This window comes from Sciurus vulgaris (genome assembly GCF_902686455.1).
Source record: "Sciurus vulgaris genome assembly, chromosome: 1".
NCBI classification, from domain to species: domain Eukaryota; kingdom Metazoa; phylum Chordata; class Mammalia; order Rodentia; family Sciuridae; genus Sciurus; species Sciurus vulgaris.
Genome location: NC_136461.1, coordinates 99,037,759 through 99,059,729, shown reverse-complemented (window position 1 = coordinate 99,059,729; position 21,971 = coordinate 99,037,759). Strand labels below are relative to the sequence as shown.

Here is a 21,971-nt window from a genome sequence, read left to right as displayed (position 1 = left end):
CCATCCCAAAGGCTGTGTGACCCTTGAGTGCACTGCTGGTTTTGGCTGGGCTGGTCCTAAACATGCTGCAAAGACAAGGCCCATCCTGAGTCTCAGCAGGACCCAGGCCCAGCAGGCACTGAACCTAAGTACCAACAGAGGGGACTTTCTCTGTAAAATGTTTCCTTTATCAGTCAAGACCCCTTTGGAGACTTAAGGACTCAGACTGCTTACAGGTAAGATAAAGGACCTTCTAGCAATTCTGAAAAGGAACAGTCACTGCACCGGTATGAAAATGGTAATATCCACTGAGGCAGAGGCTGAAAGTGGAGAAAGGTAAAGCCAGGTTTGATCAGGGATTTGAGAACAAATATAGGTTATAGGAGGTCTCAACTGACAACTACCTGCCTGAAAGTTTTCCTTGCTTCTCCCTCAACCATGGGAGGCTCTGGGCTCTTGCCCCAGTAGTCTTTTCCACTGGTTCCTGATGGTCTGTTTCCCAGGTTCTAGAGCACATAAGTTTCCTCTCAATCTCAATCATGTGCCTTAGTAAGGGTCTAAGCAGCTAACCCCTACTTTGACCAAGCATTGAAACCAGTTCGGTTGAAGCCAGGCTCGGGGGATGATTCTAAGAAAGTTGGGGGTCCCAGTGAAACTATGTCAAACCCAGGATGCATGACCACTCATAATTCCACAACCTGGAGCCCTGGAGCTGGGCTTGAGCAATCCCAGATTCATGTGGGGTGATGACATTTTAGAAAAGTACCTTGGATGGGAAAGGCAGAAATCCTGACAGGGGACAAAGTCGGTGACCTACCAGTGCTGGCAGGAAAAGTTATTTTTGAGATCTGGAGATTTTCAGAAGCCATATTTCCTACAGACAAGGTCATGGGATTGCTTTTGTTTCCTTTTAATGTAAACAGAATACACATACACATTAAAAATCCCAACATGACACAAGAACACACAACAGATTTATAGAGAGATATTTACAGGCCCTTGCAAACCCAGAAGGAAACAGGCACCTCTGGTTAAGGAAAGCCTCTTTCTCTACCTCATTCTCATCCAAAACCAAAGAGTGCAGCAGCTACAGTAGCCTCTGCTATTGCCTCTGGATAAAACTGAAGAGGCTGGAATGACATCAGAAACCCCCAAAGCACAACCAAGGTATCAACTTTCTGGTTTTGGCCCTAATATTAAACCCTTTCCTTGGCAAGCTGACATGCCAAGGCTGCATGTATTAGGAAGTGTTGGTATGACCCTAAACTCAGATGTGATGAGAAGGGGTAACCATCCCATCCCAGCTTTTCCCAGTTTTGGGCTGACTTCAAAATGAACTGCAACCAACCATGTCCAAGAGAGCAGGGTGGAAGTTGAGGGGAGGAAAGGAAGAGTGGATCCCAAACAGAGAGATGACTGCTCCAGAGCAGGTTGCTGCGAGCAGAGAGGCCAACCTGGGCTGACCCACAGGTCCAGAGCTGCTAAGGACACAGCGGGGTTGTACTGCCACCTGGAGGTGGATGGGAGCACTGCAGCGATGACCAGGACAGTCCCTCAAGTATGTCATGACCCTTTCTTTGTTTTAGTTTCCTGTATAGTAGCCTCACTGTAGCAGCTCTTCCCAGGAAATGGGCTTAGAAAAGACCTCCCTTTCTAACCAGAGGTCATAGTTCATCTGGAAGTCCTCAGGAAGGTCCACCCGCTGGCCCAGGACACTCTGCAGGCAGTTGTCCACTGGCAGGAAGTCAGGGTTGCTGTGGGCTCGGTCATAGCGCCGGGCGTTAAAGCGTTCAATGTTGGCACGTAGGGCACACTCTTCTGCCTGGAAGTCCCAAGGCCGGGCATCAAGATCTGAGACAAAGCAGTAAGACCTGGTTAGGAGGCCATCCCTATAGAAGTTCTGCCTGGGTTCTCTGAGGCTGAGGCCAGGACAGCCAGAGTTGAGAGGGGTGACTGTCAGCTAGAAGCATGACACCTTAAAGCCCATCCTTAAGAAGATGAATAAGAATTCTTTCCTAGATGCGAAGGAGAGTTAGGTCTAAGGGAGAAAATCCAGATCTGAAAAAGGCTTGTATTACAGAGATTATATAAACCCAGAGAGGGAGAGCCACGTGTATAACACATCTCCCTGGCTCTCTGGGGTAGGAGGCAGGAACCTGGAGAGACCCTCATTTGCTCATCCCCTCTCTCTCTTTTTTAATATATATTTTTTAGTTGTAGACAGACACAATACCTTTATTTTTATGTGGTGCTGAGGATCAAACCCAGGGCCTCACACATGCTAGGCGAGCACTCCACCACTGAGCCACAACCCCAGCCCTGCTCATCCTCTCTTACTCCCTGATGGTGCTGTGTGCCACCCTGGGCCCACACAAATTCATAGGACACTGGAGTACAGACACAGTAGTGACAGTGCTACAGGACAGAAACTGTAACACATGGTAACAAGCAGATACAGAACAGTTGGGGTGCATGTGGGAGACTGTGAGAAGATGGGACAGTACACACAGAGGCTCAGAAATGGGAAGTGACACAGCTAATGTTTCAGGAGCAAGTACAGGCAGACTCCATATCTATAAAGGCCAAACCTGTAACTGAAGGGACTTGGCATATGGATTTTGGTATACACAGGTGGTCTTGGAACTAATCTCTGGTGGATACCTGAAGGACTCTGTACTCCTTGCCTGGAATCCTGGGTGTGATGGAGGCTGGGCTGACTACCTGGGGTATGATGGAGGTTATGAAGCTGAAAAGGAAGCTAGGTCAGATTAGGAAACAGGGAGAGGGAAGAAAGATGAGTGGGTCTCACCTGCCTTGCTTAAAAGTTCAACTCTAATTCTAAGGGAAATAAGAAGCTAACAAAGGATTTTACTCAGAAGAGAGAGCACAGAATCTGTGTGTTGAAAAGATCACTAGGGCTAAATCTAAAGTACAAATAGAGGGGAAGAAACGAGGAGCCAGTCAGAAGCTGCAAGAGTTTAGGTGTTTAGGTGCAGTGGGGCTGAAAAAGGAACAGAAATCTTGGTGACAATTTCTACAAATGAAAAGCCTTGAAGGGCAGGGACAGAGAGAAACAAGGGATGACCACAGATGTCCAACTTGGGTAGCTTTTCAAGTCCTTCCTAGAGCTCCCATCCTGAAGCCACAAAAGCAAGAGCTGAGCTTCCTGAGGTACCCCGGGCAGGAAATGAGCAATGTTACCTTTCCCCACACCTTAATCCAACCCTGCTTCATGTGTGATCTCACCATTGCCATATGCCCAGTCGTCATTCAGCCGATGCCGCACCTTCTGGTAGATGGCAGACATTGTCTTCATGTTGCTCTTGCGCCACTGCCTCCCCAAGTACTTGGTTTGTACCTTGAGCAGCTTCAGCACATATAGCTGCATCATGGCTTGTTTCACCTTCAGGGCCCGCTTCAAGATGGGTGCCGACTTGAACACCACCAGCATCTGGGCAGGGCACAGTGAAAAGTCCAGTTGAGGACATAAGAAATGCATGCACCACCACTAATGCTTCCAGGGTTATAGACAGAGTAATGAGCCATCTCAAGTTTCCCTTGGATTGAGGGGTTTGCTGGTACATGAGACTTTGAACGCTAAACCGGGGAAGTTCCAAACAAATCAGGATGGTCACCCTAATTATGGGCCACTTTGGAACCTAAAGAAAGCTCTACATTCCTTCACCAGAACATCCCCATATGTACCTACACATAATTTCAGAGAATGTACAAGCATTCAGAGATGCCTCCCCATTCCAAGAGCATCCTGAGACCCAGGGGTTAAGGAAGACCCCAGACTCTGGTCATATTACCAATCAAAATTAAGAGGATAGAGAAAAAAGCTCATCTGTGAGTGTGGGTTTTTTACAGTGCACTGAAGTTTCTTCCAGCTTCTGGTTCAACTCATCAAGGAATAAGGAACCAGCCCTTAATATGCAAGGACATGGCTACAGCAGCAAAGCTAGGTGAGGTCAGGGCTGCAGCAGCAAATCCTACCCTTGAATTCCTTGCTTTCAGCGGGGGAGGGGAAGGTACAGGTATGGCATTCTTCTGTGAGTTCCCACTTTCAGGCATGCCAACCACACTGACTCACCATTGTCCTTGAATGCTTCCATTTTGTCAGCTTGTTCAAGATTCGAAGCAGATTGATACAAGAAAAGAGATTCCTCCAGCAAAACTGGTTGTTGTCACCTGCTTCCTACAGGTTAACCCAGAAACAAACACAACACTCACAGCTGCAGGGGTTCTCAGCAGTTTCCAAAAGGCCCTCAACAAACTTGACTCAAGAGACTAGGTTCCAATGCCTCTCCTCTCAGAGCAGCCCAAGGGGAACACCACTCTAGAAGGTGGCAGGGAATTGTGGGGGTAGTGAGCTTGCTAGATTTTTCCTGCAGGAAACATGGGCCATAAAACTAGGGACTGTGGTCTCAGAGTTCTTTGTGGATGCTGAAGAGGGAAGCAGCTCTCCTAGGCAATCTCTGGGCCAGCTATGCCTAAAGACCGGCTCCCAGACTGACTATCCCATATCTCCAAGTCCTTCCACTCTGCAAGGCCCCTCCCTCCACCCTTTTTGCAGGGTACTTTCTAGTGCTTTAAAAGCCAGGCACTCAAAAGTGACCTCTGTGGAAGGTCCTCTATCCCTGTGTAGGGATGGCACACTTCATGCCAAAGGGAATGCTGGGGAAAGCCCAGCCACTCACCAGACTCTCTGCAGTCAGCTCTGGCAGCTCATTTACCACACAGTGAGGGTAATCCAGGACAGAAATGCTGTAGAGATAAGAGCACCCACATACCCACCATGAACTAGGCCTGTGTCTGGTGGAACATCTGTGACTGAGATGGTTCCTGGCTCTCCTCCTTGCTTGTTGAAGCAGAAGTAGAAATTTACCTTGTTTGTCCCATCCCCACTTCCCTCACTGTAAGATGAAGACACATCTGCTACAAGAGAACTTGTAAGGGCCCCCTGTGGCTGGACACTAGTTTATAATCTTATAAGAGGTGTAGTCTCTAGTGTAGCCTTCTCCAAAGTAATGAATCTGTGGCTGGAGGGGAGATACAGAACAAGGCAACTAATTTATGCTAAGACCTACTCAAGACGTCTGGCTGGCAACTCATCCTCTGGAGTCTCCTGTTGATAAGAAGACACTCTCAAGGGCAGCTGGCACCAGTGTCAGCTTGAAAGCACATTTGTGTGTAAGAGTCAGCAGGCAGGGCTGGACAGTGCACACAGCCAAGCTCCTTAGAGAAGGGCGGACCAAATGGTCTCTTTAAAAAATAAAAGTGCTGAAGGGATAGTAAAGGTGGCACTGGAGCTCAGGTGAGCGCCTCCGGCTTGTGCACAGACTGAGTCACCTGTCACTAGATTAGTTAGACTCAGATTTGGCACACAGGCTTTTCCTCAGGAAGGAGCCCTTTCTTATTCATCAGTGTGTTCTTGTGTCTGGCAAAGTTCTGGCTCAAAGGTATTAAAAAAATATTAGCTGAATGAACTCAGTGGGAAAGAATAGCTAAAGGAGCCTTGCTGTCTGGCCAAACCCACTCCCTCCTGGTCCCTGGTCCCCATCACCTGTTCTTGGCGGTGATGTAGGACATGATGTTTTGATTGAAGAACTTTAGGATCAAAGGGATGCAGTTGGCAAACACCAGGTGCTGGGCCATGTATTCAAACTGAAACAAACAGAAGGACCAAAAAAAAAAGTATGTCCCTGGAGACCTTAACCTCTTTCCTCCAGTAATAAAAGGTCTCAATTGTAGGACAGTGTCTTAGAACATTCATGCAGAGGTCAAGTGGGTCCAAAGGCCAACACCCCATTCTTTCAGACTGGAGGAGCAACACTGTTTGAGGCTCCTGCTCAGAAGACAGGAAGGAAGGTCCTGCAGGTACCTGATAGACGTGGTTCAACTTAAAGTGCTTCAGCAGCAGCAGCAGCAGAGCAGAAATGGCTTTAACAATGACCTCTTTGTGGCGATTCACATCCACCCCCAGCTTCATGCTCTGCAACACTGTGGTGCTAAAAACACAGGTGTGCAGGTGAGCTGCCAGCATGCACAGCACCTCTCTTCTAGGTGCACACAGAAGAGACGGATTCCTGAACCCTCTGGGCAAAGGTCCCCATGGTAATCTCAGAAGTCAGGTATACTGCTTCAACCACCTCCCAAGTAATCTAACTTTGCACAATTTATTTCTTCTCCATGATGCCCCCAAATACATTCTGAGCCTGTTTCTCTGCTATTCTTTCCAACATTTATTTCTTCTTTTCAAGATCACCCTATACTTTGGCTGCTCTATTAGTCTGAATTCCCCTAAGTGTTGTTCTGTAGCATACCAGCACATTGAGAAGTTTTGTGTTATGGGAAAAAGTTAAAGTTTTGAAATCAGATAAATTTAGGAAGCACCAAGTTACATCAGTTTCTTAATTCAAGATTTTTTCACTGTAAATCTGTATGAGGAGATATAATAGTTGACTCTAATCTTTTATTCCTACGATCATCAAGGTGGCCTAGAATTAAGTAATTCTCCTTTTAGTGTAGCCAATCCTGCCTCCTCCCTCACCTGACCATCACTGCCAGACCCAGGGCCACAGCCACCAAAAGCTGAGCTCAGAAGTGGGCAACAGGGCTGGGGAGATAGCTCAGCACAAGACCCTGAGTTCGATCCCCAGTACCGCAAAAAAAAAAAAAAAAAAAAAAGAAGTGGGCAACACTGGCAGGCAGGGGGGCTGATTAGGTGAGGGCCCCGGTCCGTCTTAATGTAGAACACAAGCTCAGTTGGTACTCTCACAAAGAGAGGAGGTTGGCCCAGGGAGGAAGAGCCCTAAGGGGTTCACTCTAGTTCCTGAGACATTTTCCAGGGTTCTACCTGCCAGTTCAGTGGCCAATGGGAGATTCCACACAGGCACAGACTCAGTTGTGACTGGCAAACTACCCAGAAGCAGACCCTACCATTCCAGGTAGGACTTTGAGGAAGGGCTCTGGGAAATGTCTAGTGCTATCCCATCCATTTTACAAAGGAGAAATGACTTTTCCAATTCACTCAGGAGTTCACTCAGTGGCAGAGTCTACACTAGAATCCAGGCCAATGGAACTAAAGTCATCTCCTCAACCAGTGAAACTACTGAATCCAGTAGTTTCCCTTATCTGAGTCAGGAATACCCTAAAGTTAACCTGCAGGGAAGTAGGGACCAAAAAAGAAACCAACCTAAGAAATATTTGCCTTTTGCCCTCTGTCCCCTGACCTGCACCATTCACAAGAATGACACTCACGGCATTTCCTCAGGTAGGACATCTGCTAAGATGTTGATAGAGTCTGTTTTGGCTTTTGAGGTGGGAGCTGCAGCCAGCAGGATCTTTAGGAGGGCAATCTGGGAAGAAGAGACTGCTCAGACACTCAGACACACACACACACACACACACGAGAGCCCAAGACCAAGACAAAGCCCCAAGAAGCAGTGTTCTTGTAGGTCCTCAGGTGGCAGGAGCCTCAAGGAAGACTGGCCAGTGTAGTGGAGAGGGGATCCCACTGTAGGTACTTACTGGTGGCTACTGAGAGGGATCCTGCACACAGAGTACTCACCATATACTGAGGCAGACTGGGGAGCAAGCCTTGGTACAGGGTTTCTGCAGGGACTTGTTCTACTTCCTCTTCTCCCTTTTAACATGAAGAGTACAAACATAAAACCCTAGTCCAAGCTACAATCTCCTAAGCCAGCTTGCTAGCTGGTTGAAGGAGAATTCTTAAGTATCAACGTAAAGAATGATATTGATTAAAAAGAAAAAAATTATATGTGTGTGTGTATGTGTATAAATAAAAGAAAAAAAAATGACATTGATGGTAATGACAGCAAAATGCATACAGGCAGCATGCCAGGTGCTTTAATTGTAATAACTCAATCCTTATTACAACCCTTTGAAGAAGGAACTAGTATTCCTATTTTACACATAAGGAAACAAAGCATGGAGAGAGACAGGCATATGCTCAAGTTGCCATCTGCTGACTGGTAGAGCTGGTACTCAGAATCAGGTACCTGGTTCACAGCTTGCACTCAATACCCTTATGTTAGAGATGCATCACCCCTGCATCAGGCACAGGCTGAGAGCTCTCAGAGGCAGGGCTGAGCCTTGAGGCAGCTTTGTGGGCCAGGCCCAAAACAGTCTAGAAACATCTAGGGACCCTGTGGGCAGAAGGCTGCAACTCACCCCTGAGAGAGGAGAGCGAAGGTACTCCTCCTCCATCTGCGCCTGGACCTCTGCAATCGATGTGTACTTGTGCTGGATAGACATGAGAGGGGACACTGGGGGAAATGGCCCTCAAACCCTGGCACGCTCCCCCACCCCCTGGCAAAGACCAATACATTTTTCTTCACACATGGTCTTTTAGAAGACGGCAAAGTCTCCACAAAGACCCCCAACTAAAATTTCAAACCCAAACTATTTTTTGTAGGTGGGCACATACCTTTTATAACCAGGATAAAAAGCCCACAGTACTTTAGAAAAAAAGCCAATTAAGAGAGGGAAAAGGGCTTTCAGATAGCTATAGTCACAGGAAAAATATTATGAAAGCAAAACTTAAGTATGCACTAAAAAAGCTTAGCTGCAGGGACTGGGCTGTAGCTCAGTGGTAGTACACTGAGTGTGTGAGGAACAGGGTTTGAACCCCAGTACCACATAAAAATAAACAAACAAAATAAAGGCATTGTGTTTCTACAACTAAAAATATTTTTAAAAAATAAAAATAAAATATATAGCTGCACAGAGATCAATTGGTGCTGCAAATTTCAAGAATGTTTCCAAAACATATAGTTAACCCTCTTGATACACTGGAGTATACTAGGGGAGAAGACAGTCCTTCCCCATATTTGATGTCACCTCCCTTGTGGAAGATTTAAGAAGTACTCTGGTCTCTCCCTGCCCCTTCCTCTTATCCACTGTTTCCCTCTGTGATTGGGGACTATGGGACAGGACAGTCCCTTTCTCCATTCTTTTTAGAATTTGCTGGCCTGCCTGCTGAAAACTGAGAGCCTGCCCCCTTCCTACTCCTCTGCAAGGTCTAGCAGGACCCTTCAGCTCTGCCTGGGACTGGGTATGTGTGCCACTTCATTCTAGAAGTATGATATTAGGGCACTAACTATGGTGTTCTTAAGCCTCGTTCCCCAATCGCTCCACAAGCAGAAAAAGCTAGCACTGCAATTTCCTGTCTGCCTACTCCTCTATCTCAACTGCCTGAGAATGTAGGCAAGGTTTTACTGGGCTCCTTAAAACCTCACTGGCAGGTAAGATAACCTTTAATGAACCACACATTGCCAAACAAAAGCTCAGCTACAAGCCATCAAACCTATGAAGAGCTGCTTCCCAGGCTGCCCTGTTCCAGCTCTTACTGGCAGACAGACAATAGTCCTGGAAAGCCATTCCCTCGGGCTGGGCTCACTTTACTCACTGGGGATCAAATAGGCCAAAAGCTCAGCCAGAGTCACTTACCTGTTTCAGAGTCTTGATGCTTTCGTGGATTGGCCTGGGCAGCCCCACCACTGTGTTGGTATCACTGGAGAATAAAGAAGGCCTTGTACTGAGCCTTGACATTGATTCATCTGGGTCCCCAAACACCAAAGGACAGGAGAATGAACTTTGGAAGAAACTCAGATTGCACCTACCTGCCTAGAGTGTAACCTATGAATTTGCTGCGGCTGGACTCGAGGAACATCTCAATGTCTTTCTCTCTGCCAAGGGAAACAAGAAAGGTTTTAACAAATACTACTTCAAGGTGTCTTAATTAATACAAAAGAACACCCAGAAACTGAACCAGGAAAAGAAAAAGTCTCTCAGAACTCTTTTTTTCCTTTTCAAAGAGGGAAAAAAACAAACCTCCAGCTATTTTGTTGTTCTTTATAATGTTGTTGGATTAATAAACTACAAATATGTGCAACTAGTTTACTCATAAAATTAAGGTGATACATCAAACTTCAAAGCATACTTTATCCAGACAGTAATGTCTGTCAATAAGCTTTCTTAAATATTTAATGTTCTTAAACAGAGAGGTGTAAGCTACTGACTTTTCACATGGGTCAGTTTCTTGTCTCAAACAATATACACCTTGCATTTTATGATGACCTCTGCTACATTCCATTCACAGAAAACTGAGGTTTTATCTGGATTAATAAAGTGACTTTATTTATCTTTTCATATGCTCCTTTATTTCTTAAAATTACTACCAATCAAAAAGATACAGGGGTAAGGGAAGAATGGAGGAATGTTAAGAGTGTGTAGAGGGAAATGAGGGGTGGGGGGAAGGAAAGATAATGGAATGAGACAAACATCATTATGTTTGTGTATGATTACACAAACTGTGACTAAATCGTGTACAACCAGAGAAATGAAAAGTTGTACCCCATTTGTGTACAATGAATCAAAAAATAAAATTTTAAAAAATACCATTTTTGTATCTCCAGGTATCCTCCCATTCATCAATTCACCTCCATATTATCTCAAGTATCTTAATTATGGTTCTGAAGAAACCCTTCCTGAATCTATGATTTTTCTGTTATATAGTATAGTATGTGCGAGGCCCACAAGTTCTATCCTCAGCACTGAAAGAAACGAATGAACAAATATGTACAATCCCAGGAAAGGTAGGAACAGATTTGCCCAAATAATTGTTTTTACTTTTTTCCTATTCTCCTTCACTAGCAAGTCTGAACAAATGCTAATTCAGATTACCAATTTGAAGCCATATAAGGGCCACTTTGTGTGAGACTGGCAAGGCCAACCCCCAGAAGCCCCGAGGACAGCACAAGGTACTTTAAGAAAGCTTTGTTCCAAAGCCAAGGTTGGCCTAGCCCTACAGAGGACCATGCACAGGGACTCAGGCCAGGTGCTGGCCTGGGGGTGTGAGGGCTCTGGCTTTAGGAGCCTACAGTGTTCTGGAGGTCTGAACTCACCTGACCTTGGGAGCCCACGGAAGCCCTTTTGGGCAGGTGAGTCTGTCAGTCTGGGGGTGCTGTAGTGGAGGAGGCATCACCTCATCGCGCTCAAGGGGGAATGTCTCCCCCTCCAGACTGCTGTCATCATCATTCTCCTCTTCCTCTTCTCGAGAGTCATCAGTCTTATAAGGATCACGCTCATTGAAGGCATCTAAATTGTCCTGTTTTATCAGAGCCTGAAAATAAACAGAAGGACATCTGACGAGATGGAAAAGGGAAATGCAGGGAAAGTGGCCAGAACAGAAAGGTGTAGGCAGAGAGCTAAGAACAGTGGAGAACCCAGAAAAGTAGTCAAGATTACAACCAAATGACAAAACATTTCTTGCTCTAGTAGCTCAAAACTGCCATGTCCTGAATACCCACCATACCCTGGTTCGGAGCTGACGACCACATTCCTGTTGTGGAGGCATTTGTTCTCATTAGGAAGTTGATTAGAGCAGATTCCCAGCACCCACTCCTCCAGGGACAATGCTGCTGCCAGTGTGCTTCTCCAGAGCCCTCAGGAGTCCCAGGACCTCTGTCACCTCACCTTGTGTTCCCGGCGGCCCCGTTTCTGCTGCTGCTCAATCAGGTCTGAGGCAGATGCTGGTGGGGAGGCAGCCCTCATGTTGCGGATCACTTTGATGCTGTCCTCAGGCAAGGGGGGAAGACCCAGGAGGGTGCGCTTCTCAGCTTTCATGCTCTGCAGCTCCTCAAAGCCACCTAGTGTGCACTATGTCAAACGGGGATGCAGAGCGAGGGTCATAATGTCCACTGGGCTGGTCCCTGATCATGGTGTCAGGCTCAAAAAGCACATGTGACAACATGATGACCTGTCTTTACAGAGACCCACACATTCTCTGAACAAGGAACTAAAGCTACCAAAGGAGAATTCAGTGATTTTGGCAAGTGAGAGGAGAAAAAGCAGCAAATAAAGAGTGAAATACCAGTGGATGGAACCTAGGGCACACACTTAATGCTCTACATGTGACATTTTTCAATTTTAAAAAGCAGCAGACTGGAACCCTGCCCCTTTCAGTTCCTAGAAAAGCTGGCAGACTCTTACTTCAAAGGTTGTGCATGCCAGTCTTTCAAAGTCAAACTGGAAACACATTGTTGGTTGTTCAAATTAAAGGGGTTCAAAAACATATTAAAAATCTCCCTAAAAGCCCAGACTCCATTTTAGGCTACTTAGTATCACTGTCCCTGAGCAACTCAGCTTTCCTCTGGCTTCAGTGAGGCTTCGTGAGGAACCAGCAGGATGTCTGGCCAAGATAAAACATGCGGATGACTAGTAAAGGGCCTGAAGCTCCCTGAACCCTGGCTACAGAGAACCCTGGCTACAGAGAACCCTTTCTGAGAGAAGCGGGCAGACCTCAGGGAAAGCAGTATCTCCCTGGAGGAAAGGGTTTCTGCCTGGCCAATGTGGCCACTAACTGTGACCCTCAAGACAAGTATGCTGGCTACTGGCAGCCCCTGCCCCATTCCCATGTCCTCCCCAGCTAGAAAGTTAGTTTCACACAAGACCCTAAGAAAAACAGAGGAGCTTGAGGCCCATCCTTGCTTCCTCTAAGTGACATCTGATGGAGAGGCCTCAACCACACCAGCTCAAACTGCCTCAATGACTTTACAAACTCCAGGTGTGGGAGGTACTCTGAGAGGTGCTGTGTCTAGGGGTGAAGCTATTCTATGAGAAAATAGCATCAAAAGGTCAGGGAGCCAATCTATTTTGACTCAAAAGCTAAGTCTTCCTTGGCTGTTGTGGGCCAGAAGACATTTCTTTTGTCATTTCCTTTCAGGAGCTTTTTTATAATTTAATACCAGTGGGGTTACATATTCACATAATTCAGCATTCAAAAGCAAATGCAGTCATTCCTAATTATCCAAAGGGGATTGGTTTCCAAACCCCTCTCCTAAGTGGTTACCAAAATCTGCAAATACTCAAGTCCCATATATAAAATAGTATCCTACTTGCATACTACTTATACACATCCTCCTGTATACTTTAAATCATGTCTAGATCACTTAAAATACTTAACACATATTAAATGCTACATAAACTATTGATATACTGTATATTTCAGGAAATGACAAGAAAAGTCTGTACATATTCAGTACAAATACGTTTTCCCCCAAATATTTTTGGCCTATGATTGGCTGAATTCTTGGATGTGAACCAATGGAAATGGACAGCCGACTATACAAGGTCTCCCTCCTGTACCATCCCCAGCACCTGAGTTCCCCCTAAGAAGGTACTCACCAATACTGTCTTCCAGAGCAGCAAGAGAACTTTCTTCATGGGGAAGTGGGGGGCATGGCCACTGCAAAATTTGGTGACCATCCCAAACAGCATAATGGCAAATGGCTCGTTGTTGTACAGCGGGGAGCCTGGAGTTAACAGGGCATCAGAACAACAGGCAGCAACAGAACCCCCAAAGTCCTCCAGGCTCAGCTCCCAGGCAGGGTCTCTAAGAGGATCCCCAGGGTCCTACCCAGCTCGCCTCTAAAGGTCTGTCGCATTGTCCTCCACTCAGCCTTGTCGCCCTCATACTCCTGATGAACAGTCTCCACAATCAGGTACATGATGTTGAGCAGAACCCTGGGCATAAGAGTCAGCTCATAACGGAGTAGGACAAGGGATTGAGGAGCACCCTTGGCTTCCTCATATCCCAGCTAACACAAAAAAGCCTGTGTACAAAGGCTAGCTGGTGGGGGAAGGCTGTAATACAAAGAAAACTGAGAAGAAAAGTGACAATCTGAGTGTCCCACAGAGCAAAAGAATGCTGAAGGCTTTCCTGCCTCATGCTTCATTCAGAGTTTCACTGCTCTGGTTAGGATAAGATCTTACTGTTTTCTATTTCATGTCTAAAAAGTGCTTACTCAAAGCAGGTGCTTAACAAGTGGTTGTGGAATGAATGAGTATGAACAAGAATGGCCAAAAGGACTTACTGACCTAAGCTTCCTGGAGTGTAAAAACCACAGAGGTGTGATTGAGCTACAAGGGGTCAAAGCAGGACATGATCACAGAAAGAATAAGAACAGAGTTCACAAAGACAGAGTGGAAACCAGGAGGTGACACCAAGGGACCTTAATACATGGGGAACACCACAAATATTCAGTCTGAAAAGTTTCCAAATTCACCAAAAGAGACAGATTTCGACCCTCAAATATAGAAAGGTAATCTTGCTGCTTAGCAGTTCCTATTACTTCCTGTGAAGCCATGAAACACTGTGAAGTTGTCAGAACTAATCAAGTGAAGGTAGGGATCAAGTTGTGCACATGAGAAGGTGGGAGCCCAGGAAGCAACATCGTGTTTCATTCAAATATAAAATATTCCACCACCAAGTCTTAACAGTAGTGTGGGCCTCCTTGCCCACACTTAACTGTGGCTCTGTTAAGTATCTTGACCCTGGATTTCCTCTATTTTCCAGAGCCCCTCCATAGGTAAAGCCTTCTGCAGGGCTCCCTAATTACTCACACTGAGCCCATCATACCTGCAGATTAGTGTGTACAGAAGGAATGCACCCACAGCCAGGAAACCCAATGACACCCTCCCACACTCTGCTCTGAGCTCTTCTCTGGCTAAAGCTCAAGGTGCCCAGGTTTGCTGCTTGCTTCACCTCAGGTCTGTGCTGTCAGCCAAGGAGATGGCGGGCTTCCTCACCGCACTGCTGCACGCGGCACTGTTGCTGCAGGAGAGATTTAAGAGTCAGCACTTTTGCCAGCAAGGCCATGGTAAGTGATGTCCCAGCCAAGTATGTACTGCCTCATGGGGAAACCAAATGTTATGGTATGTACTTAGATTGCATAAGAGGTTATAGGATACTGGTTAGGAACTTAGGCCCTGGACCAGACCACCAAGGTTTGAATCCTAACTCTAATACTTACTATGTGCACTTAGGAAAGGTATTCAACTTCTCTGTACCTCAGTTTCCTCATCTATAACATGGGGGTGAAAATAGTAGCTATGTCATTAACATGAATTAGTACATGTGACATCATGAACAATGCCTGGGACATGTAGCATTCAATGCTCTTAATTATTATTACTGATGGTGTTACCCTTAGATGAGCAGCAGGTGACCTGCCCGGTGGATAAAGGACAGGCTAGAGTAGGCTTTGGTTGAGCCCAGATGTCAGACTTGTGTCTGACCTCCTGCCAAAGGGAAAGTGCAAGGAAAACACAGGGGTTCAAAAAGGAATTCAAAATGAGAAGCTGTCTGACTGGTACATTAGGCCTGCACAGGAAGCTCCAGTGTTAGGGAGCTGCAGGAACCTGTCATTAATCTTGATTAGTCTTTAAGGTGTGGCTGAGCAACTTCCTCATTATTCAACCCCGGCTAGTCAAAATAGAGCCTGGAACCAGACCCCTTTACCCTTCTCAAAGTCAGTTAGTTCTTCCAGTTCTGTCCCCATTCCCCTTCCTTCCTTTCCCTACTCAAGCCCTGCAAGCAGAGGTGCTCACTCTATTTCCATGTTGAGGAGCTCCACCAACGCATTGAACGTGCCCACCTCCAAGAGCAGAAAGATGTTGTAGCGCATCCAGAATTGCACCTCAGCCTCTGAGCTGCACTCCCCAAAGGTTCCTGAAAACATAGGGCACAGCTTGCCAAGCAACTCCACATATATGACTGAGCGACATTACTGGCAGAGGTACCAGGGGTCCCTGAGGAAATCCACACAGTACCTTGGGCAACATAGAGAATTGCTCGGGCCACCTTGAGTCTCTTCTCCCGGGCAGTGACTTCCAAGCCATCCAGGAGCCTCATGGCATGGGTACGGTGCTGGTTGGTGTCCAACTCAGTCCACTTCTTGTCTGTCACTGCAGGGCAAGAGAGCAGTTATATCTCAGCCCAGAAAAATCCTCACAGTGGGATGGATTCTGTGTTAATCCTCAGGATCAGTATCACTACAGGACCAAAAAGATAATACACTGCCTATGTAAGGAATATGGTCATAATTCTATGAATCTGAATTTCTTGAAAAGCTCCCACCAAAATGTCCATGAGGCCCACTCCAAGTGTTGCATCCCACCTTCAACAATCATGGTTCAGCAGGTTTCTTATGCTACTCTAGATGACTTAGGTTATTCAGATAATTAAGAGAAACCTTACAGCTCTCTTGATGCAGAGTGAAGGGAACCAAAAAGTCTCACCATGGATCCGGAAGTCTTCCTCAAAGCACTTCCGATTCATCAGGAATTCTGGCCCTTCTGTGTAGCTGTAAAGCTCTGTCAAGAACAAAATCTCATCAGCAGCAGCTCTATGACCACATTCCATACCAAGTTTCGCATGAAGCAGGGAGGGTAAGGCATTTGTTTCCAGTCCCAACTCTGTCCCTTAATCACAGGGACTCCTGGACTATGCTCTCTTAACGACTAAGGGGGCTTAGTGGTCTGATGTACACAACGGACAGAATGGTGACCTGCCTTGTAGCTAACAACCAAAAAATCAGTGAAGCATAAATCTGAGCACTTCAGTCTGATGTGCATTCATCCCACCATGCCAGAGGCTGGCCATCACCTTAAACATGTATCTCCCAAGAGCTGCCTTCTGAGTAGGATCTATATTACGGGGGGGTGGAAAGCAACTGACACGGATCACACTGCACATGAACAATAATGGCAGCAATAGATGTGCATAGATGCAAGCATATTTACCAGCATCCCTCATGACCCATTGTAAGACAGCACTGTCAAGGGGATGGTGTGTGGTCAAGAAGCATCACAGTCTCACACTAGGACTGGGCTGACAACAAATAGACCCTTCATAAAAGTAAAGGACAACTCAAAGTTATGAGATATGCAGGGCTTGAATTAATAACTATCACTTGTTTTATATATATCAATGATAGGTCTAACTAGGTAAAGCAACAAACTCCAAAATAATATTCATTCTTAATTTTCTTACGAACCAATAAGGAAAAACTACCCTTGAATAACATGAAGGCCTATGCTTTACCTGAGAGCTCTGCAGCCCATTTGTCTGTATCAGCATATTCAAACTCAAGGTCTGGAGACTCAGAATAACCCTGTTGATAAAAGGAGGGAGCTTTCCGTGAAAGATTATCCTGAATGGTTTCCAAAGGAAAAACACACATGCTTCAAAAGACACTGCTATGTTATAGGATATCATTGCCTCCACTTTCTTGATGTTGTCACACTATTTTGTCTTCTGGGATAGCTCAGTTCTCACTATTAAGCGTTCTCAGAACAACTACTATTTCACCTTCAGAGCACTTATCATAATTTATAATTATATACTGATGTGTTTTAGTGTCTGCCTTTCTACCAGAATAGGAATTTCGTCCATTTTGTTTACCACATGATTCCACAGTTGTCTAGCAAGGTACTTGGCCTGAATGAGTGAATGAACAGTTTATATTTGAATATATGTATTTGAAAAAACATAAAGCTTCCATTATGTGCAGTGAATGAGCACTTCATATAGTGGTAAAAATTCAGAAGTGTCACTTCTTTCTGGCTAGTAGGTTATCAGCAATTTTGGACAAAGTAAGTACTGAAACCTTCAGCTTTCCTGGCCATGTCTCAAATTTCCACGACAAGTGACAAAGAAGGCAAAAACTGGAACAGATTGGTTTCCCTCCCACACACAGGATAGAATATGCCAAAAACATTTTTAATGCTGGAGACAGGTGATTACTAATAACACGCCATCTTGGACACTCTGTACTGGGAAGAGTGAAGAAGTGAGGAAGAGACAAGTACACTTCTTAAGCTTAATTAAAATTTACTTCGGGGGCTGGTGGGGGTGTAGTTCAGTGGTAGAGCAATTGTCTAGTGTGTACAAGGCCCTGGGTTCAATCCCCAGCACCACAGAAAAAAGGAAAAGAAAGGAAAGAAGCTGGGTGCAGTGGTGCAACCTGTTAATCCCATCTACTCAGGAGGATCACAAGTTCTGGGTCAGCCTGGGCAACTTAGTAAGACCTGTGTCAAAATAAAATAGAAGGGCAGTGATGTAGCTCAGTGGTAGAGTGCTTACCTAGCACATGGAAGCCCTGAGTTCAATTGCCAGTACCACAAAAACAAACAAAAATTTAAAGAAAAATTTTAAAAATTTACTTGGGAAGACAAAACCACCCACAAGCAAGAACTCTACTCCTTATTCATAGATAATGTACGCATTCACAAGTTACTGAGCATCAGCTTCTCCATTATGGAATGGGGATGACAAAAAGCTACTTTGAATGTTTTTAAGGACTGATCAAAATTATGTAGCACCAGGGCTGGAGTTGTGGTTCAGTGGTAAGAGTGCTTATATGTGTGAGGCACTGGGTTTGGTCCTCAGCACCACACCACATTAAAAAAAAAAAAAAAACCTAAGTAAGGTCATTGTGTCCATCTACAACTAAAAATAGTTTTAAAAATTATGAGGTGTGAAATAAATGCTCATCAAATGTTAGCCTCCTTGTCCTCCAGACATTGATTAGGCCACCAAAATAATGACAAGAGGAAGAGTGTAGTATCAGTATCTCTAAGTAAAGAATTTATTAGATAGGTCTCCCTGTCTGTTTCACTGGCCTTCCACGTGTTGAATCCGTATGGAAATTAAAGGGTAGAAAGATAAATTAAAATGTATCACAGAGGTTAGGGACGCAGGTCAGTGGTTCAACAGTTATCTAGCATGAACAAGGCACTGAATTCAATCCCCTGCACCACTAAATAAAGTGCATCAAAGAGTATTTTTATCTGACCATTCATGGCTGCTTATGAAAATTTAAAACTTTTTTTTTTTAATGAGGGTTGGAGGTGTAGCATAGAAGTAGAGTAATCACCAGGCCCTGGGTTGAATCCCCAGCACCAAATACACACAGAGAGATAATTTCTGCTGGTGCGGTGATACATGCCTGTAATCCCAGCAACTCTGGAGATTGAGGCAAGAGGATCAGAAGTTTGAAGCTAGCCTCAACAACTTAGCAAAAACTCCAGCAACTTAGCAAGATCCTGTCTCAAAAAATAAAAAGGAATAGGGATGTAACTCCCCAAAACCGAAAAACTCCTCTTAATGATCAAAAAGTGGGTTCACCTTTACCAACTGCATAATCCTCCACACTTGAAAAACTGCTGAATAGATACCATTGATGTCCCATTATCCCATCACCCAAGGCTCCAGGTTGGCTTCTTTGTTCATTCAAATAATTTATTTCAAACTCAAGGTACTGCTACTTTGGGTTTGCCCATTTTTCATTTTACTAGAGGAGTGGCCTTGCAACAAAGAAACAGATGACTGAAAGGAACTGATTTTACAGGTTTAAAAACTATCTTCATTTTTTGGTATGAGCCGCATCATCATGCTTGGACAATGACGAATTCCCTCTCATTAATTAACACCTGACTGTTGACCAGCCTAGGAGTTGACTCAGGTGAAGAAGACCACATAGTAAGTGCTCTGGGAACACAGTTGATTAAGAAGCCTTAAAACTCTGCAAAGTATGTCTTCATTCATGAGTTCTACAAAGGGAAGAAGTGGGAGGAATTTTAACTTAGGGCGAGGTGAATAGTCGGCTCCAGACTACAGTGTCTCGGAAAGGGAAGGCACTGCTCACTCTGAGGAAGAAATTCTGTGCCCTAAAGTATGTTTTAAAATGTGTATTTATGATCTTCAACGGCTGAGCATCAGTCGCACTGGGAACATTAACCACCAGGCACCCTTCTGCCCATTTCCTCAGCCTGCATTAATTAAGTCGGAGGGACGCGGGATATTTCCCCTGCTACTCTTGCAGTCTCTGTTCACGCAGTACTAGTAGTAATAATTGTCTAAGTTCGGCTTCTAAGTTATTTCTAAACCCTTGCTGATAATCCCTTCCCTGCCAATACGCGCGATCCACCGCATGCCCAGAACGAGATAATTAGGGGTTGGGGGCGCGGCAGCGACCTCCTGGGCACACGCTCTTCACCCTAGGACAGGACCCGAGGCCGAGGTCACGCCCACGCCCCGGGCCCCAGAGAAGCAAGCCGGGCGATCTGTGGCTCCTGTCCGGGTCGGAGGACACCGCAAATGGGCTCCCGCCTTCACGCCCCCATCTCCGAGAGCTGCCAGCCTCTCTTGAAACTCCTTCGGCTATAACGTGACAGCTCCCCGACCCGACCCTCCAAGCCCTCTGGGAAGTCCAGGTTGGCCCTGGAACGGCCCCGGGACCCCGCCACCGCCCGCTTGGTGCTGGCCTCGCCCCCCGAAGCTCCTGACCTCCGAGTCTTTGCGCTGGTTGCGATTGAACTCTCGAGTTTTGCCCCCGGGCAGGAGGCCCCCACCGGCCCGCGGTGCTCCGGGTGGAGGCTGCGCGCTTGCGGGCGGCGGAGGTGGCGGTGGCTGGGGCTGCTTGTTGTTCACAATCAGCGGACCGGGAACACCCGCTGCCGGCTCCATCTTGGCTGCTCCACACCCCCAGCTCAATTCGCGGACAGTTGCTGTTATGCAACTCTCGCGTTATTTCCTCCAGGAAATTTCTCTGGTTGCCATATTGAGTGTGGCGGCAAGCTCTATAAGCCATCTTGGCTTCTACACACTTCCCGAGATTCCTTCTGCGAGAACTCTTTCCCTTTTTGGTCATATTCAGTTTCCCCCTCCTTCCTTCAAATTCCATTTAGATGCCATTTTTATCTATGAGACCTCCTTTAGTTCTTGCAATTTAGTTGTCCCTCTAATATCACTTTGTACTTATCAGTGTCATATCCCTGTTAGAAGCTTGGGAGATATAGTACCCAACCTTCATGGAGTTGACATTCATATGGGGTAGATAATGCAAACAAATGAATAAATAAACACAATGTCGACAAATGCTAATCGTGCATTCAGCAAGCATTTAATAAATGTCTCCTATGCGCCTGGTAGTGGGATAGAATGGAACATAAGACAATTTTCTGCACTTATGGTGTGTAACAGTGCCTAGTGGGCCTGACAGTAAACATATATATATATATATATATATATATATATATATAATATATATATATATTATATATTATTAGGGAAATAATAGGAGAAGAAGGAACAGAGAGGGTGGTTACTGGGTACAGGAGTGTAGTTGAATAATAACTACTCATGTGCTATATAGTACAGTAGGATAACTATGGTTGACAATTAATTGGCTATTTCAAAATGGGTAATAGTGTTTTCAATGTTCTCAACACAAAGAAATAGTAGAGCAGGTTGGCCCAGGCTCATAATCTCAGAGACTTGGAAAACTGAGGCACGATGATGGCAAGTTGGAGGCCAACCTGGGCAATTTAGCAAGACCTAGCTGAAAATAAAAAGGGCTAGGGATGTAGCTCAGTGGTAAAGCACCACTGGACTCAATCTCAGTGGGGGAGGGAGTGATAAATCTTTGAGGTGCTAAATATGCCAGTTATCCTGATCTGATCATTACACGATGTATACATGTATTGAAATGCCACATTCTACCTCATTAATATGTACAATTATGTGTCAATTTAAAGTATACATTAAGCCAGGTGTGATGGTGCACATCTGTCATCCCAGTTACGGGGGATATTGAGGCAGGATGGATGTACAAAGTCCAGGCCAGACTCACCAATTTAGCAAGACCCTCAGCAATTTAAGAAGATTTGATGTTAAAATAACATAAAAAGGACTGATGATGTGGCTCAGTGGTTAAACATCCCTAGGTTCAAACTCTGATGCCAAAAAAAAAAAAAAGGAGGATACATTAATTTAAAAATACTAAGACCAGTTGCAGTGGCTCATGCCTGTAATCCTAGTGACTTGGCAGGCTGAGGTAAGCAGATTGCAAGTTTAAAGCCAGCCTCAGCAACTTATCGAAGCCTAAGCAATTTAGTGAGACTCTGTCTCAAAAAAATAAAATTAAATACTGAGAAATATTAAAGAAAAAAATATTCATGACACTTGTTAAAGATGGTAAGGCAGATTTTATTCAAAGGGGGTCATAGCAATAGCCCTCAACTTAAACTTAAGTTGTTGAAACATATAAAACTGCTTTCCGCATCAGATTGCTTAAAAGATAGAGAAAAACCTTTTACCCACTCTTCCCAAGAGCAGACGA

The 21,971-nt window shown here is 45.3% G+C and overlaps 1 protein-coding gene across 3 annotated transcripts; it reads right to left on the bottom strand.

The window, feature by feature from the left end:
- Positions 1 to 873: 873 nt before the first annotated feature.
- Positions 874 to 20,339, bottom strand: STRIP1 (striatin interacting protein 1). Of its 3 annotated transcripts, none has more exons than XM_079144670.1 (21): positions 20,138 to 20,339; positions 16,892 to 16,961; positions 16,087 to 16,161; positions 15,619 to 15,753; positions 15,397 to 15,517; positions 14,552 to 14,620; positions 13,424 to 13,530; positions 13,192 to 13,319; positions 11,482 to 11,664; positions 10,911 to 11,128; positions 9,627 to 9,692; positions 9,454 to 9,517; positions 8,176 to 8,247; positions 7,553 to 7,627; positions 7,243 to 7,340; positions 5,864 to 5,990; positions 5,546 to 5,646; positions 4,680 to 4,836; positions 4,073 to 4,177; positions 3,226 to 3,430; positions 874 to 1,830 (listed from the first exon to the last, which is right to left on the bottom strand). In XM_079144670.1, exons 1-21 carry the CDS (start codon positions 20,315 to 20,317, stop codon positions 1,583 to 1,585), a joined length of 2,604 nt encoding a protein of 867 aa, XP_079000796.1. In that variant the 5' UTR covers positions 20,318 to 20,339; the 3' UTR covers positions 874 to 1,582. The 3 variants fall into 3 exon arrangements, with proteins under 3 accessions (XP_079000796.1, XP_079000798.1, XP_079000797.1); XM_079144672.1 differs by having other exon boundaries at positions 4,680 to 4,746; XM_079144671.1 differs by lacking the exon at positions 8,176 to 8,247.
- Between the last annotated feature and the right edge of the window lie 1,632 nt (positions 20,340 to 21,971).